Consider the following 16083-nt stretch of genomic DNA (forward strand, 5'->3'; position numbering starts at 1 on the left):
GTGTGCTCGCTTTGATATATCAGTCAATCTATCACTCCATTATTTCTATATGGACATGGAGTATTTACAATGCACACAGGCTGTGATTCAAACAAATGCAGATAAATGACCTGAGCACTGTAGACTTTACAAGCTACTCTTACTCTGGGTCACTTTCTGACTTTAGTTCTTTGGTTGTCTTTGTTTAGTATGGTCAGGACGTGAGTTGGGTGTGTTGTTTATGTTCCTTTTTCTATGATTTGGGATTTCTGTGTTTGGCCTGGTATGGTTCTCAATCAGAGGCAGCTGTATATCATTGTCCCTGATTGAGAACCATACTTAGGTAGCCTGGTTTCACTTTTGAGTTGTGGGTGATTCTTTTCCGTGTTAGTGTTTGTGCCACACGGGACTGTTTAGTTTGTTTCGATTTTCGTTTATTCTTTCACTTTGTTATTTTGTATTTTGCAGTGTTCAGTTTTACATACAGTATTAAAATGGACACTTACCACGCTGTAATGGTCTTCATGCGGTGAAAGAGAGTCGGACCAAAATGCAGCGTGTAGATTGCGATCCATGTTTAATGAACAAAACGTAACACGAATCTAAAATACAAACACTACAAAACAAAGAACGTAACGAAAACCGAAACAGCCTATACTAATGTAAACTAACACAGATACAGGAACAAGGACACTAAGGACAATCACCCACGAAACACACAAAGAATACGGCTGCCTAAATATGGTTCCCAATTAAAGACAACGATAATCACCTGACTCTGATTGAGAACCGCCTCAGGCAGCTATAGACTAACGCTAGACATCCCACAAAACCCCAAGACAAAAACACACCACAATAACCCATGTCACACCCTGGCCTGACCGAATAAATGAAGAATAAACATAATATATTTCGACCAGGGCGTGACAGATCCCCCCCCCCCTAAGGTGCGGACTCCCGGACGCACATCAAAACAATAGGGAGGGTCCGGGTGGGCGTCTGTCCATGGTGGCGGCTCCGGCTCCGGCGCGGGACGTGGAACCCACTCTATAAATGTCTTAGTCCCCCCTCCTCGCGTCCTAGGATTGTCCACCTTCGCCGCCGACCATGGCCTAGTAGTCCTCACCCAGAACCCAACTGGACTGAGGGTCAGCTCGGGACTGAGGGGCAGCTCGGGACAGATGGGCAGCTCGGGACTGAGGGGCAGCTCGAGACTGAGGGGCAGCTCGGGACTGAGGGGCAGCTCGGGATTGAGGGGCAGCTCGGGACTGAGGGGCAGCTCGTGACAGAGGGGCTGCTCGGGACAGAGGGGTAGCTCGGGACAGGGGCAGCTCAGCACTCAGGGGCAGCTCAGCACTGAGGGGAAGCTCGGGACTGAGAGGAAGCTCAGGCAGGTAGTTGGCTCCGGCAGATCCTGGCTGGCTGGCGGATCTGGAAGAGTCTGGTTGACTGGCGGATCGGGAAGAGTCTGGTTGACTGGCAGATCTGGAAGAGTCTGGTTGACTAGCAGATCTGGAAGAGTCTGGCTGACTGGCAGATCTGGAAGAGCCTGGCTGACTGGCGGTTCCGGCAGATCCTGGCTGACTGGCGGATCTGGAAGAGTCTGGTTGACTGGCGGATCTGGAAGAGTCTGGTTGACTGGCAGATCTGGAAGGGTCTGGTTGACTAGCAGATCTGGAAGAGTCTGGTTGACTGGCAGATCTGGAAGAGTCTGGTTGACTAGCAGATCTGGAAGAGTCTGGCTGACTAGCAGATCTGGAAGAGTCTGGCTGACTGGCAGATCTGGAAGAGCCTGGCTGATTGGCGGATCCGGCAGATCCTGGCTGACTGGCGGTTCCAGCAGATCCTGGCTGACTGGCGGTTCCGGCAGATCCTGGCTGACTGGCGGTTCCTGCAGATCCTGGCTGACTGGTGGTTCCGGCAGATCCTGGCTGACTGGCGGTTCTGGGCAGACTGGCAGCACTGGGCAGACTGGCGGCAATGGGAAGACTGGCGGCGCTGGGCAGACTGGCGGCATTGGGCAGACTGGCGGCACTGGCGGCGCTGGGCAGACTGGCGGCACTGGGCAGACTGGCGGCCCCTAGCAGACTGGCGGCTCTGGGCAGACTGGCGGCGCTGGGTAGACTTGGCGGCACTGGCGGTGCTGGGCAGACTGGCGGCTCCTTGCAGACTGGCAGCTCTGGCTGCTTCATGCAGACTGGCCGCTCTGGCTGCTCCATACAGACTGGCAGCTCTGGCTGCTTCATGCAGACTGACAGGTCTGGCTGCTCCATGCAGGCTGGCAGCTCTGGCTGCTCCATGCAGGCTGGCAGCTATGGCTGCTCCATGCAGGCTGGCAGCTCTGGCTGCGCTGAACAGGCAGGAGACTCCAGCAGCGCAGGAGAGGAGGGAGGCTCTGGCTGCGCTGAACAGGCGGGAGACTCCAGCAGCGCAGGAGAGGAGAAAGGCTCCGACAGCGCTGAACAGGCAGGAGACTCCGTCAGCGCTGGAGAGGAGAAAGGCTCCGATAGTGCTGAACAGGCGAGGCGCACAGTAGGTCTGATGCGTGATGCTGGCACTGGTGGTACTGGGCCGAGGACACGCACAGGAAGCCTGGTGCGGGGAGCTGCCACCGGAGGGCTGGTGTGTGGAGTTGGCACAGGATAGACCGGACTGTGCAGGCGCACTGGAGCTCTTGAGCACCGAGCCTGCCCAACTTTACCTGGCTCGATGCCCACTCTAGCCCGGCCAATACGAGGAGCTGGTATATACCGCACCGGGCTATGCACCCGCACTGGAGACACCGTGCGCTCCACAGCATAACACGGTTCCTGCCTGGTCTCTTTAGCCCCCCGGTAAGCACAGGAAGTTTGCGCAGGTCTCCTACCTGGCGTAGCCATACTCCCTGTCAGCCCCCCCCCCCCAAGAAATTTTTGGGGCTGACTCTCGGGCTTCCTTGCCAACCGTGTTCCCTCATATCGCCGGCTCTTCTCTCCTGCTGCCTCTGCTCTCCTCGCTGCCTCCACCTGTTCCCATGGAAGGCGATCCCTTCCCGCCAGGATCTCCTCCCATGTGTAACAACCCTTGCCATCCAATATATCATCCCATGTCCGATCCTCATTGCACCGCTGTTGCTGCCTTTGCTGTTTCTCCTGTGGTTCCTGCCTGTTGACACGCTGCTTGGTCCGTTTGTGGTGGGTGATTCTGTAACGGTCTTCATGCGGTGAAAGAGAGTCAGACCAAAATGCAGAGTGTAGATTGCGATCCATGTTTAATGAACAAAACGTAACACGAATCTAAAATACAAACACTACAAAACAAAGAACGTAACGAAAACCGAAACAGCCTATACTAGTGTAAACTAACACAGATACAGGAACAAGGACACTAAGGACAATCACCCACGAAACACACAAAGAATATGGCTGCCTAAATATGGTTCCCAATCAGAGACAACGATAATCACCTGACTCTGATTGAGAACCGCCTCAGGCAGCCATAGACTAACGCTAGACATCCCACAAAACCCCAAGACAAAAACACACCACAATAACCCATGTCACACCCTGGCCTGACCGAATAAATGAAGAATAAACATAATATATTTCGACCAGGGCGTGACACACGCTGCAAATTGGTCCGATATCTCTTACTCCTCATCGGAAGAAGACAAGCGTTACACTCTGAGTCTTCAGCACAGTCATTTCTTTTCCCATACCTGTTTGATGCTAATGCAACATTCTCTTCCTCTCCATCAATCATCATGTTAATCACTCTGATTATGCACATAACCTAATTATCTGTACCACATTAGCAGAATGGTTACAAAAACAATGTTCTCTCTTTTATGCACTTATGCTGATGGCGGTAGGTAGTTGTTAATCAGGCAATGATGAATCAAGAGTCCCAATCTCTTTTTTATTCCTAATTGCATCCTTGGTTACCTGAAATATTTATCTTAGTAAATTAGACATAAACGGGGGAAGCAGAGGTGGAATATAATTAAGATGAATTAGAAGAAACAGTTGGCCTGTTCATGTGCCTGACAGTCTCATCAACAGATCATTATTATGAACTGAGAACGAAACAAGTTGAGGACATATACTCTCGAAGCCACTTCTTATTTTGTTCTCAGTCTATTTAGACCTTAGTTTACAATAAGCACCATTTTTCTCAATCAGCACCTTGTTATGGTTGTCACACCTATGTGATTTGTGGTTGTCTTACTTACCTTAGCTGAATGCACTGACTAAGTCATTCTGGATAAGAGTATGTTAAACGACCAAAATGTATGTACATGTAAATGGTAAATATATGGATTTCCATAATTTCCTCAGAGAACTTCTGGAACGCAGCGTTCTTCAACAAAGAGACGTCATATCTGCACTTCCCCACGTTCCACGGAGAGCTGAGTGCAGACATCTCCTTCCTGTTCAAAACCACCGCTGCTTCAGGAGTCTTCCTGGAAAACCTGGGCATCAAAGACTTCATACGGGTGGAACTCAGCTGTAAGTAGAATGGAGGAAGTCGGCTGTAATAGAGTCGATAAAGTCTGCTGTAATTAGAGTGGATGAAGTGAGTTGTAATAGAATGGATGAAGTTGGCTGTAATAGAGTGGATGAGCTCAGCTATAAGTAGAGTGTATGAAGTCAGCTGTAATAGGGTGGATGATATCAGCTGTAATAGGGTGGATGAAGTCAACTGTAATAGGGTGGATGAAGTAAACTGAAATAGAGTGGATGAAAATCTCCATCTTTTACACCAATTGACTGCACATAATAACATGTTCATGTTAATATAACCAGCATATAAAAATGTACTTGGCATTTCATCATCATATCTTACTCCAATATTTAACTGTTGAATTTATTTTGTCAAAGAATTTATAAACAAAGAAAACAAAGTCTGTGATAATCTGTACGATATTCATTAACACACACACACACACACACACACACACACACACACACACACACACACACACACACACACACACACACACACACACACACACACACACACACACACACACACACACACACACACACACACACACACACACACACACACACACACACACACACACACAAGCAATTGTTACTTTGTAAGATAACATTTCCCATCAACCCCTGTCTTAAACAAACTATAGGCTAAAATATCTCTATTTACAAAATCAAAAGCTTTCTGGAAATCAGTGAAACATGCAAAAGTAGGCTTCTTTTTGTGTAATCTATTTCTGATTATTGTACAGACCGAGAAGATATGATCTATACAGGCTCCAGATTTACGAAATACATTTTGTTCATACACCAGAATGTTTTGATCCTCCAAAAAGGTCATTAGCCTATTGTTGAGGATGCATGAATATAATTTATAGACCGAACTTAATAAAATACGCCTCTATAGTTCAGTGGTACTTTCAGGATTTTTTTTTGAAGATTTGGGAATGGGATTCACTATAGACTTAACTTTTTGTTACCTGAGAACAAACTACCAAACCACTTCTCCCACTCTTAAGTACCTGTGTAACATCAGAGTTCAGCCCCACCTAGCTCTTCCCTGACTTCCATTATAATGTTCTTAAGTAGTTTTTGTCCTACCTTGTTTAATTTCCCTCCAAAATGGTTGAGGATTTCTAGTCTGTATCTCCTCATGGCGTAATAACTGCCTTCTCTGATATCTCAGTTTGAATAGGTGCAGTCTTTTATCAAACACATGCTGTTTGTTCGAAAACTCCTTCCTACATGGTTCTCTTGTATTTCTATCTTTACACTGTAAATATAAGTACATTATAGACCATAGGTCTCTTAACTCGTCATTCCAACAAGCCTTATTCAGCTTGTAAAATGTCCTGGGCTTGGCGGTGTATTTCTATTTTCATAATTGTTTTCCCATTTCAGAATATATGACATCACAACATTTTTCATACCACACATCTAAATCAAATTTGGTTTCTTGGCATCTTTGCAGAGTTCCACCAGAGCTCTACATGCCATTTCAATGACACAGGAGGTCATTTGGCACATTTATTTTCTTAAATTTAGGCTTATGTGGTGTATGTACAGTATATTTTGCCCTGAGTGATGCACAGTTATATTTGGTTGGGAAAGTTTGTGGCCAACAGAAAAGATCATAAATAAAAGGGAATTATCAGGAAGTGTACATTTTTCTCCAATTTAGTTAAAACATCCACAGTCTTCCACCATTATCCACAGTCTTCCAACATTATCCACAGTCTTCCACCATTACCCACAGTCTTCCAACATTTGTTTAGAGGGTAACACCTTAAAATCCAAACAAGTTTCTAGACAGTCGTGGAGGTAAGTATATAGTCCACCACAGCTTTTCCTTTGCCAGATATGGATGTAAAGTTATCTCTTAAGGGGATTATCCTTCCTTTAATGATACACATTTTAGAGTCCTGAAGGAATTCTAATAGGGTTTCCCCATGATGATTAACAGAGTCATCCAAAGCAACACTCAATTTAATATCATCAATATCATGTACAGTTGAAGTCAGAAGTTTACATACACCTTAGCCAAATACATTTGAACTCAGTATTTCACAATTCCTGACATTTAATCCTATTAAAAATTCCCTGTCTTAGGTCAGTTAGGATCACCACTTTATTGTAAGAATGTGAAATGTCAGAATAATAGAGAGAATGATTTATTTCATTTTTTATTTCTTTCATCACATTCCCAGTGGGTCAGAAGTTTACATAGACTCAATTAGTATTTAGTAGCATTGCCTTTAACTTGTTTAACTTGGGTCAAACATTTTGGGTAGCCTTCCACAAACTTCCCACAATAAGTTGGGTGAATTTTGGCCCATTCCTCCTGACAGAGCTGGTTTAACTGAGTCAGGTTTGTAGGCCTCCTTGATCGTACACTGTTTTTCAGGTCTGCCCACAAATGTTCTATAGGATTGAGGTCAGGGCTTTGTAATGACCACTCTAATACCTTGACTTTGTTGTCCTTAAGCCATTTTGCCACAACTTTGGAAGTATGCTTGGGGTCATTGTTCATTTGGAAAACCCATTTGCGACCAAGCTTTAATTTCCTGACTCATGTCTTGAAATGTTGCTTTCATATATCCACATAATTTTCCATCCTCATGATGCCATCTATTTTGTGAAGTGCACCAGTCCCTCCAGCAGCAAAGCACCCCCATAACATGATGCTGCCACCCCCGTGCTTCATGGTTGGGGGTGTTCTTCGGCTTGCAAGCCTCCCCCTTTTTCCTCCAACCATAACGATGGTCATTATGGCCAAACAGTTTTATTTTTGTTTCATCAGACAAGAGGACATTTCTCCAAAATGTACGATATGTGTCCCTATGTGCAGTTGCAAAATGTAGTCTGGCTTTCTTATGGTGGTTTTGGAGCAGTGGCTTCTTCCTTGCTGAGCGGCCTTTCAGGTTATATTGATATAGGACTAGTTTTACTGTGGATGTAGATACTTTTGTACCTGTTTCCTCCAGCACCTTCACAAGGTCCTTTGCTGTTGTTCTGGGATTGATTTGCACTTTTAGCACCATAGTACGTTCATCTCTAGGAGACAGATCGTGTCTCCTTCCTGAGCGGTACGACGGCTGAGTGGTCCCATGGTGTTTATACTTGGGTACTATTGTTTGTACACATGAACGTGGTACCTTCAGGCGTTTGGAAATTGCTCCCAAGGATGAACCAGACTTGTGGAGGTCTACACCTTTTTTAACTTCCGACTTCAACTGTATTTAGTCATGTAACCTCTCAATTCGACTGTTAAGATCCCCACATATGTAAATAGCATCTGCTTCTGTATGTAGGTATACTTGACTTAACAAATGACATTAGAAGGAGGATACATCTCTACCCCTGTTCATGTGGAAAATAGCATGAAAACACAACAAAACAATAATCTGACACCCTATGTTCAAAGTGCAAACCAATAATTCATTCTATGGCTTTATCAATAATTTCAATTTTATATGCTTTCATCATACCAGACTTTACACATATTCTCACTCTCCGAGAGCCCCTGGGGGCTTTCATATGAGTTTTTCAGTTGTAAGTGGATGATTTCATTTGTAAAAGAATGGATGAAGTCAGCTGTAATAGAGTGGAAGATTTTGACGTTTGTGTTCCAGTATATAACATAACAAATTGATATTACGGTTTCAATAAATACGTTTGAAATCATTCAAATGTATTTATAAAGCCCTTTTTACATCAGCTGATGTCACAAAGTGCTGTCCAGAAACCCAGCCTAAATCCCCGAACAGCAAGCAATGCAGATGTAGGAGCATGGTAGGTAGGAAAAACTCCCATGAAAGGCAGGAACCTAGGAAGAAACCTAGAGAGGAACCAGGCTCTGAGGGGTGGCCAGTCCTCTTCTGGCTGTCCCCTGTGGAGATTATAACAGTACATGGCCAAGATGTTCAAATGTTCATAGATGACCAGCAGGGTCAAATAATAATAATCACAGTGGTTGTAGAGGGTGCACCTCAGGAATAAATGTCAGTTGGCTTTTGTCAGTTGGCTTTTCATTCAGCGTTAGAGACAGCAGGTGCAGTAGAGAGAGAGAGAGTCAAAAACTGCAGGTTCGGGACAAGGTAGCATGTCCAGTGAACAGGTCAGGGTTCCATAGCCGCCGGCAGAACAGTTGAAACTGGAGCAGCAGCACGACCAGGTGAACTGGGAACAGCAATGAGTTATCAGGCCAGGTAGTCCTGAGGCATGGTCCTAGGTCTCATGTCCTCTGAGAGAAGAGAGAGAGAAAAGAGAGAGAGAGAAAGAGTTAGAGGGAGCATACTTAAATTCACCCAGGATACCGGATAAGACAGGAGAAATACTACAGATATAACAGACTGATCCTAGCCCCCGACAAAAACTATTGTAGCATAAATACAGATAGGGCTAACCAGGCAGGATATAACCCCACCCACTTTTCCAAAGCACAGCCCCCACACCATTACAGGGATATCTTCAAACCACCAACTTACTACCCAGAGACAAGGCCAAGTATAGCCCACGAATATCTCCTTCACCGTACGAACCTGAGGGGGCTGCCAACCCAGACAGGATGATCACGTCAGTGACTCAACTCACTCAAATGTACAGTTTATTTGTCAGAGGACAAACCATCCACAGAGACAAACTCATATCTTTCCAACAGATAAGATCTAAACCAGGCCAGAACTTGTCCGTGTAGACCATTTGGAATTACAATCTCTTCAAAAGAATGTGGTGATCGATGGTATCAAAAGCAGCACTAAGGTCTAGGAGCAGGAGGACAGATGCAGAGCCTTGGTCTGACTCCATTAATCTATCTAGGGCAGGTGATATGCTAGCGGAACCCCTCCACAACATTCCACTGAAAAGGCAGCACGCAAAATTCAAAAATATTTTGAAATATGTAACTTTCACACATTAACAAGTCCAATACAGCAAATGAAAGATAAACATCTTGTTAATCTACCCATCGTGTCCGATTTAAAAAATGCTTTACAGCGAAAGCAAAACATATGATTGTTAGGTCATAGCCAAGTCAAAAAAACACACAGCCATTTTTCCAGCCAAAGAGAGGAGTCACAAAAAGCAGAAATATAGATCAAGTTCATCACTAACCTTTGATGATCTTCATCAAATGACACTCGCAGGACATCATGTTACATAATACATGTATGTTTTGTTCGATAATGTGCATATTTATATCCAAAAATCTTAGTTTACATTGGCGCGTTACGTGCATTAATGTTTTGATTCCAAAACATCCGGTGATTTTGCAGAAATACTCATAATAACATTGATAAAAGATACAATTGTTATTCACATAATTAAAGATAGACTTCTCCTTAATGCAACCGCTGTGTCACATTTCAAAAAAACTTTACGGGAAAACATAATCTGAGAACAGCTCTCAGAACCCAAAACAGCCAGAGGAATATCCGCAATTTTGGAGTCAACAGAAGTTAGAAACAACACCATACATTTTCACTTACCTTTGATGATCTTCAACAGAAGGCACTCCCAGGAATCCTAGTTCGACAATAAATGACTGATGTGTTCCATAAAGTCCATAATTTTTATCCAAAAAGCCACTTGTTGTTCATGTGTTCAGCCCAGTAATCCATCTTCATGAGGCGCTGGCACTTCATCCAGACAAAAAGTTCTGTTACAGTCCTTTAGAAACATGTCAAACAATGTATGGAATCAATCTTTAGGATGTTTTTAACAGTAAACATCAATAATGTTCCAACCGGAGAATTCCTTTGTCTGAAGAAATGCACTGGAATGAGAGGTAACTCTGTCGGGAGCGAGCGTCATGAGACCAAGGCACTCTGCCAGAACACTGCCTCAGAGGTCTCATGAGCCCCTCCTTTATAGTATAATCCTCTTTCAAGTTTCTAAAGACGGTTGACATCTAGTGGAAGCCGTAGGAAGTGCAACTTTATCCATATCTCAATGTGTATTCCGTAGGCCAAGCTTTGAAAAACTACAAACCTCAGATGGCCCACTTCCCGGTTGGATTTTTCTCAGGTTTTCGCCTGCCATATGAGTTCTGTTATACTCACAGGCATCATTCAAACAGTTTTGGAAAATTCAGAGTGTTTTCTATCCAATACTAATACTAATAATAATATGCATATATTAGCATCTGGGACAGAGTAGGAGGCAGTTCACTCTGGGCACGCTATTCATCCAAAAGTGAAAATGCTGCCCCCTATCCCAATTAAAAGGTCCTTTACCACATTCACGAGTGCAGTCTCAGTGCTATGATATGGTTTAAAACCAGACTAGTGTTTCATATACATAGTTTGTCTTCAGGAAGGCAGTGAGTTGCTGCGCAACAGCTTTTGCATTTTTTTTTTTTTGCGGAATGGGAGATTCAATGCAGGCCAATAGTTTTTCAAATATTTTCTGGGTCAAGGTTTGGCTTTTTCAAGAGAGGCTTTATTACTGCCACTTTTAGTGAGTTTGGTACACATCCGGTGGATAGAGAGCCGTTTATTATGTTCAACATAGGAGGGCCCAGGAAGCATCTCTTTCAGTAGATTAGTTGGAATAGGCTCCAGTATGCAGCTTGAAGGTTTAGAGGCCATGACTATTTTCATCAATGTGTCAAGAGATACAGTATTAAAAAACTTGAGTGTCTCCCTTGATCCTAGGTCCTGGCAGTGTTGTGCAGACTCAAGACGACTGAGCTTTGGAGAAATACGCAGATTTAAAGAGGATAATTTGCTTTCTAATGATCATGATCTTTTCGTCAAAGAAGTTCATGAATTTATCACTGCTGAGGTGAAAGCCATCCTCTCTTGGGGAATGCTGCTTTTTAGTTAGCTTTGCGACAGTATCAAAAATACATTTTGGATTGTTTCTATTCTCCTCAATTAAGTTGTAAAAATAGGATGACCGAGCAGCAGTGAGGGAGGGCTCTTTGATACTGCACGGTACTGTCTTTCCAAGCTAGGAAGACTTCCAGATTGGTGCAGCGCCATTTCCGTTCCAATTTTCTGGAAGCTTGCTTCAGGGATCAGGTATTTTCTGTATAGTTTAGTTTCTTATGACAAATGTTTTTAGGTTTTATGGGTGCAACTCCATCTAGGGTTTTACACAAGGTTTAATTTAGTTCCTCAGTTAGGTTTTTAACCAATGTTTGTACACTGACATCCTTGGGTAGGTGGAAGGAATTAGAGGTCGACCGATTAATCGGAACGGCCGATTAATTAGGGCCGATTTCAAGTTTTCATAACAATCGGAAATCGGTATTTCTGGGCGCCGATTTGCCATTTAAAAAAAAAAAACTTTATTTAACCAGGCAAGTCAGTTAAGAACACATTCTTATTTTCAATGACGGCCTAGGAACGGTGGGTTAACTGCCTTGTTTATTGGCAGAACGACAGAGTTTCACCTTGTCAGCTCGGGGGATCCAATCATGCAACCTTACAGTTAACTAGTCCAACGCAATAACGACCTGCCTCTCTCTCGTTGCACTCCACAAGGAGTCTGCCTATTACGCGAATGCAGTAAGCCAAAGTAAGTTGCTAGCTAGCATTCAACTTATCTTATAAAAAACAATCAATCATAATCACTAGTTAACTACACATGGTTGATGATATTACTAGATATTATCTAGCGTGTCCTGCGTTGCATATAATCTGACTGAGCATACAAGCATACACGTATCTGACAGAGCGGTGGTAGGCAGAAGCAGGCGCATAAACATGAATTAAAACAGCACTTTCGTGCGTTTTGCCAGCAGCTCTTCGTTGTGTGTCAAGCATTGCGCTGTTTATGACTTGAAGCCTATCAACTCCCGAGATGAGGTGTAACCGAAAGTGAAATGGCTAGCTAGTTAGCACACACTAACTAGAGGGATGGAAGCTATACTGTTACACTGGCAATACTAAAGTGCCTATAAGAACATCCAGTAGTCAAAGGTTAATGAAATACAAATGGTATAGAGGGAAATAGTCCTATAATTCCTATAATAACTTCAACCTAAAACTTCTTACCTGGGAATATTGAAGACTCATGTTAAAAGGAACCACCAGCTTTCATATGTTCTCATGTTCTGAGCAAGGAACTGAAACGTTAGCTTTCTTACATAGCACATATTGCACTTTTACTTTCTTCTCCAACACTTTGTTTTTGCATTATTTAAACCAAATTGAACATTTTTCATTATTTACTTGATGCTAAATTGATTTTATTGATGTATTATATTACGTTAAAATAAGTGTTCATTCAGTATTGTTGTAATTGTCATTATTACAAAAACAATTTTTTAATTTTTTTTAAACTGGCCGATTAATCGGTATCGGCTTTTTTGGTCCTCCAATAATCGGTATCGGCGTTGAAAAATCATAATCGGTCGACCTCTAGAAGGAATGGCACTTGCTTGTTTTATATATACATATATGTATATATCATTATACACTACCGGTCAAAAACACCTAATCATTCTAATCACCTAATCATTCTAAACACCTAATCACCTAATCAGGGTTTTTCTTTATTTTTTACTATTTTCTACATAGTAGATTAATAGTGAAGACATCAAAACTATGAAATAACACATATGGAATCATGTGGTAACCAAAATAGTGTTAAACAAATAAAAATTAATTTTGTATTTGAGATTCTTCAAATAGCCACACTTTGCCTTGATGACAGCTTTGCACACTCTTGGCATTCTCTCAACCAGCTTCACCTGGAATGCTTTCCCAACATTCTTAAAGGATTTCCCACATATGCTTTTTGGTTACTGCATGGTTCCATATGTGTTATAACATAGTTTTGAAGTCTTCACTATTATTCTACAATGTAATAGTAAAAATAAAGAAAACCATTGAATGAAAAGGTGTTCTAAAACTTTTGACCGGTAATGTATATGGGGCAATTTAGCTATTAAGATTTGTTATCTGTAATAGTTATGATAAATTATGCATATCTGTTGGCATATAGATAAATTCACATATTATTTCTTACAGTGCTGGCCATTCAAAACAAATCATGCTATAAAAAAATGCTCATCCCTACACAGACAGGGCCCAATGCACAGTGATGTTGTGTGTGTGTGTGTGTGTGTGTGTGTGTGTGTGTGTGTGTGTGTGTGTGTGTGTGTGTGTGTGTGTGTGTGTGTGTGTGTGTGTGTGTGTGTGTGTGTGTTAGACAAAAAGTATTGGAAGGTCCTCTATGTCTCTGATAATCAAATCTGTACAAAAATAACACATACGAATCAAAATATTGCGGTTTTATCGCATCATTTTCTCTATCTTTTTATAAATAACTGACATTTTTACCAATTTCCCAACAAATTAGACAAAAAGTTAGAGCGTATGAAAATTTCCTTTTATTCTCTGCTATTCGAATCAGAACAACAATATCTGCTTCTAATTTGACCACTTTTCCAGCACTTTAGACATCAATTGAAAGGGTATGAAATCATGGTCTACTTCTCTGGTATTCCACTTTCTAAAATCACTGACAGGTGGCACTATTGACTGATGGAATCAATATGTGTCTTAATATTTATTTATTTATTTTATTTTAAAAGAATATCTAAATAATTTACATACAGGGATGGACCAGGAGATCTGGTCACAATGCGGACACAGTGGAGTATGAGTATGAGACACATTTTAATACCATGTGTAGACATATTTCGGGAAAATGTGGGCACAGTCAGAATGTGGACAAGATCAGAATGGTATACTATGAAGCAAGCTAAATCTACTCAGGATATTATACAGCTAGCCAGCTTCAGTTAGGTTCATATTCCAGGTCAGGCTTCATCCATACTAAGATGGTAGATATTACTCATCCACTTAACTCTTAGTTGAGAGAATGCTGAAACATCAATACATGGGCACATTTTAATTTTTGTTGAAATCAAAATAAAAGAAGAGTTAAGAGTTAAGAAGTAGGCTTTGAGAGGTGACGTTTTTATTTTATTACTGCATGAGCACCTTTTTCCCACTCCTATCACTCCTTCTGAACAGCTTGTTGTGAAAGATGGCTGCTGTTTCATTGGCTCTTAACCAATCGTGCCATTTTGTTTGTTTTTTCGCATTGTTTGTAACTCATTTTGTACATCATGTTGCTGCTACCATCTCTTATGACTTCAAAGAGCTTCTGGAAATCAGAACAGCGATTATTCATCTCGAATTGGACAAAGAATTTGTTAGACTCTGGTTAAACATGGGGCAGGGGCCTATGTATGTTTGTAAACAACAGCTGGTGCACGATATCTAAGGAAGTCTCAAGGTTTTGCTCGCCTGAGGTAGAGTATCTCATGATAAGCTGTAGACCACACTATTAACCAAGAGAGTTTTCATCTGTATTTTTCTTAACTGTCAGACTGATTTTGGCACTAAAACCACACTCAATGAGCTGTGTACCGCCATAAGCAAACAGGAAAACACTCATCCAGAGGCGCCACTCCTAGTGGCCGGGGACTTTAATGCAGGGATGTTAAATGTGCAACCAGAGGGAAACATTTCTAGACCACCTTTACTGCACACAAAGAGACGTGTACAAAGCTCTCCCTAGCCCTCCATTTGGCAAATCTGACCATTAATTCTATCCTCCTTATTCCTGCTTACAAGCTAAAATTAAAGCAAGAAGCACCAGTGACTTGGTCTATAAAAAAGTGGTCAAATGAAGCAGATGCTAAACAACAGGACTGTTTTGCTAGCACAGACTGGAATATATTCTGGGATTCTGCCAATGGCATTGAGGAGTACACCACATCAGTCACTGGCTTCATCAATAAGTGCATCGGTGAAGTCGTCCCCACAGTGACTGTACGTACATACCCCGACCAGAAGCCATGGATTACAGGCAACATTCACAGCGAGCTGAAGGGTAGAGCTGCCGCTTTCAGGGAGCAGGACTCTAACCTGGAAGCTTATAAGAAATCCCGCTATGCCCTCCGACGAACAGGCAAAGCTTCAATACAGGACTAAGATCGAATCGTACTACACCAGCTCCGACGCTCGTCGGATGTAGCAGGCTTGCAAATCATTACTGACTACAAAGGGAAGCACAGCTGAGAGCTGCCCAGTGACATGAGCCTACTAGATAACTTCTATGCTCACTTCGAGGCAAGTAACACTGAAACATGCATGAGAACATCAACTTTTCTGGATGACAGTGTGATCATGCCCTACGCAGCCGATGTGAGTAAGACCTTTAAACAGATCAACATTCACAAGGCCGCATGGCCAGACTGATTACCAGGACGTGTACTCCAGGACCAACTGGCAAGTGTCTTCACTGACATTTTCAACCTCTCCCTGTCTGAGTATGTAATACCAACATGTTTCAAGTAGAACACCATGGTCCCTGTGCCCAAGAACACTAAGTTAACCTGCCGAAATGACTACAGACCCCTGGCACTCATGTCTGTGGCCATGAAATTAAACACCATAGTGCCCTCAACGCTCATCACTAAGCTAAGGACCCTGGGTCTAAACACCTCCCCCTGCAACTGGGTCTAAACACCTCCCCCTGCAACTGTATCCTGGACTTCCTGATGGGCCGTCCCCTGGTGGTAAGGGTAGGTAACAACACATCTGCCATGCTGATCCTCTACACAGGGGCTCCTCAGGGGTGCGTGCTCAGTCCCCACCTGTAC

General features: G+C 42.8%; 1 protein-coding gene across 2 annotated transcripts in view; it reads left to right on the forward strand.

Annotated features, from left to right (window-relative positions):
- cntnap3 (contactin associated protein family member 3) overlaps positions 1 to 16083 on the forward strand; it is a 217379-nt gene that overhangs the window by 136826 nt on the left and 64470 nt on the right. For both annotated transcript variants that reach the window (XM_064977502.1, XM_064977503.1), the window contains exon 16: positions 4296 to 4466. In XM_064977502.1, coding sequence (XP_064833574.1) covers positions 4296 to 4466 — 171 coding nt within the window. The remainder of the gene's footprint in view (positions 1 to 4295; positions 4467 to 16083) is intronic.

Source organism: Oncorhynchus masou, chromosome 11 (assembly GCF_036934945.1).
Source record: "Oncorhynchus masou masou isolate Uvic2021 chromosome 11, UVic_Omas_1.1, whole genome shotgun sequence".
In the NCBI taxonomy this organism is placed as follows: Eukaryota; Metazoa; Chordata; class Actinopteri; order Salmoniformes; family Salmonidae; genus Oncorhynchus; species Oncorhynchus masou.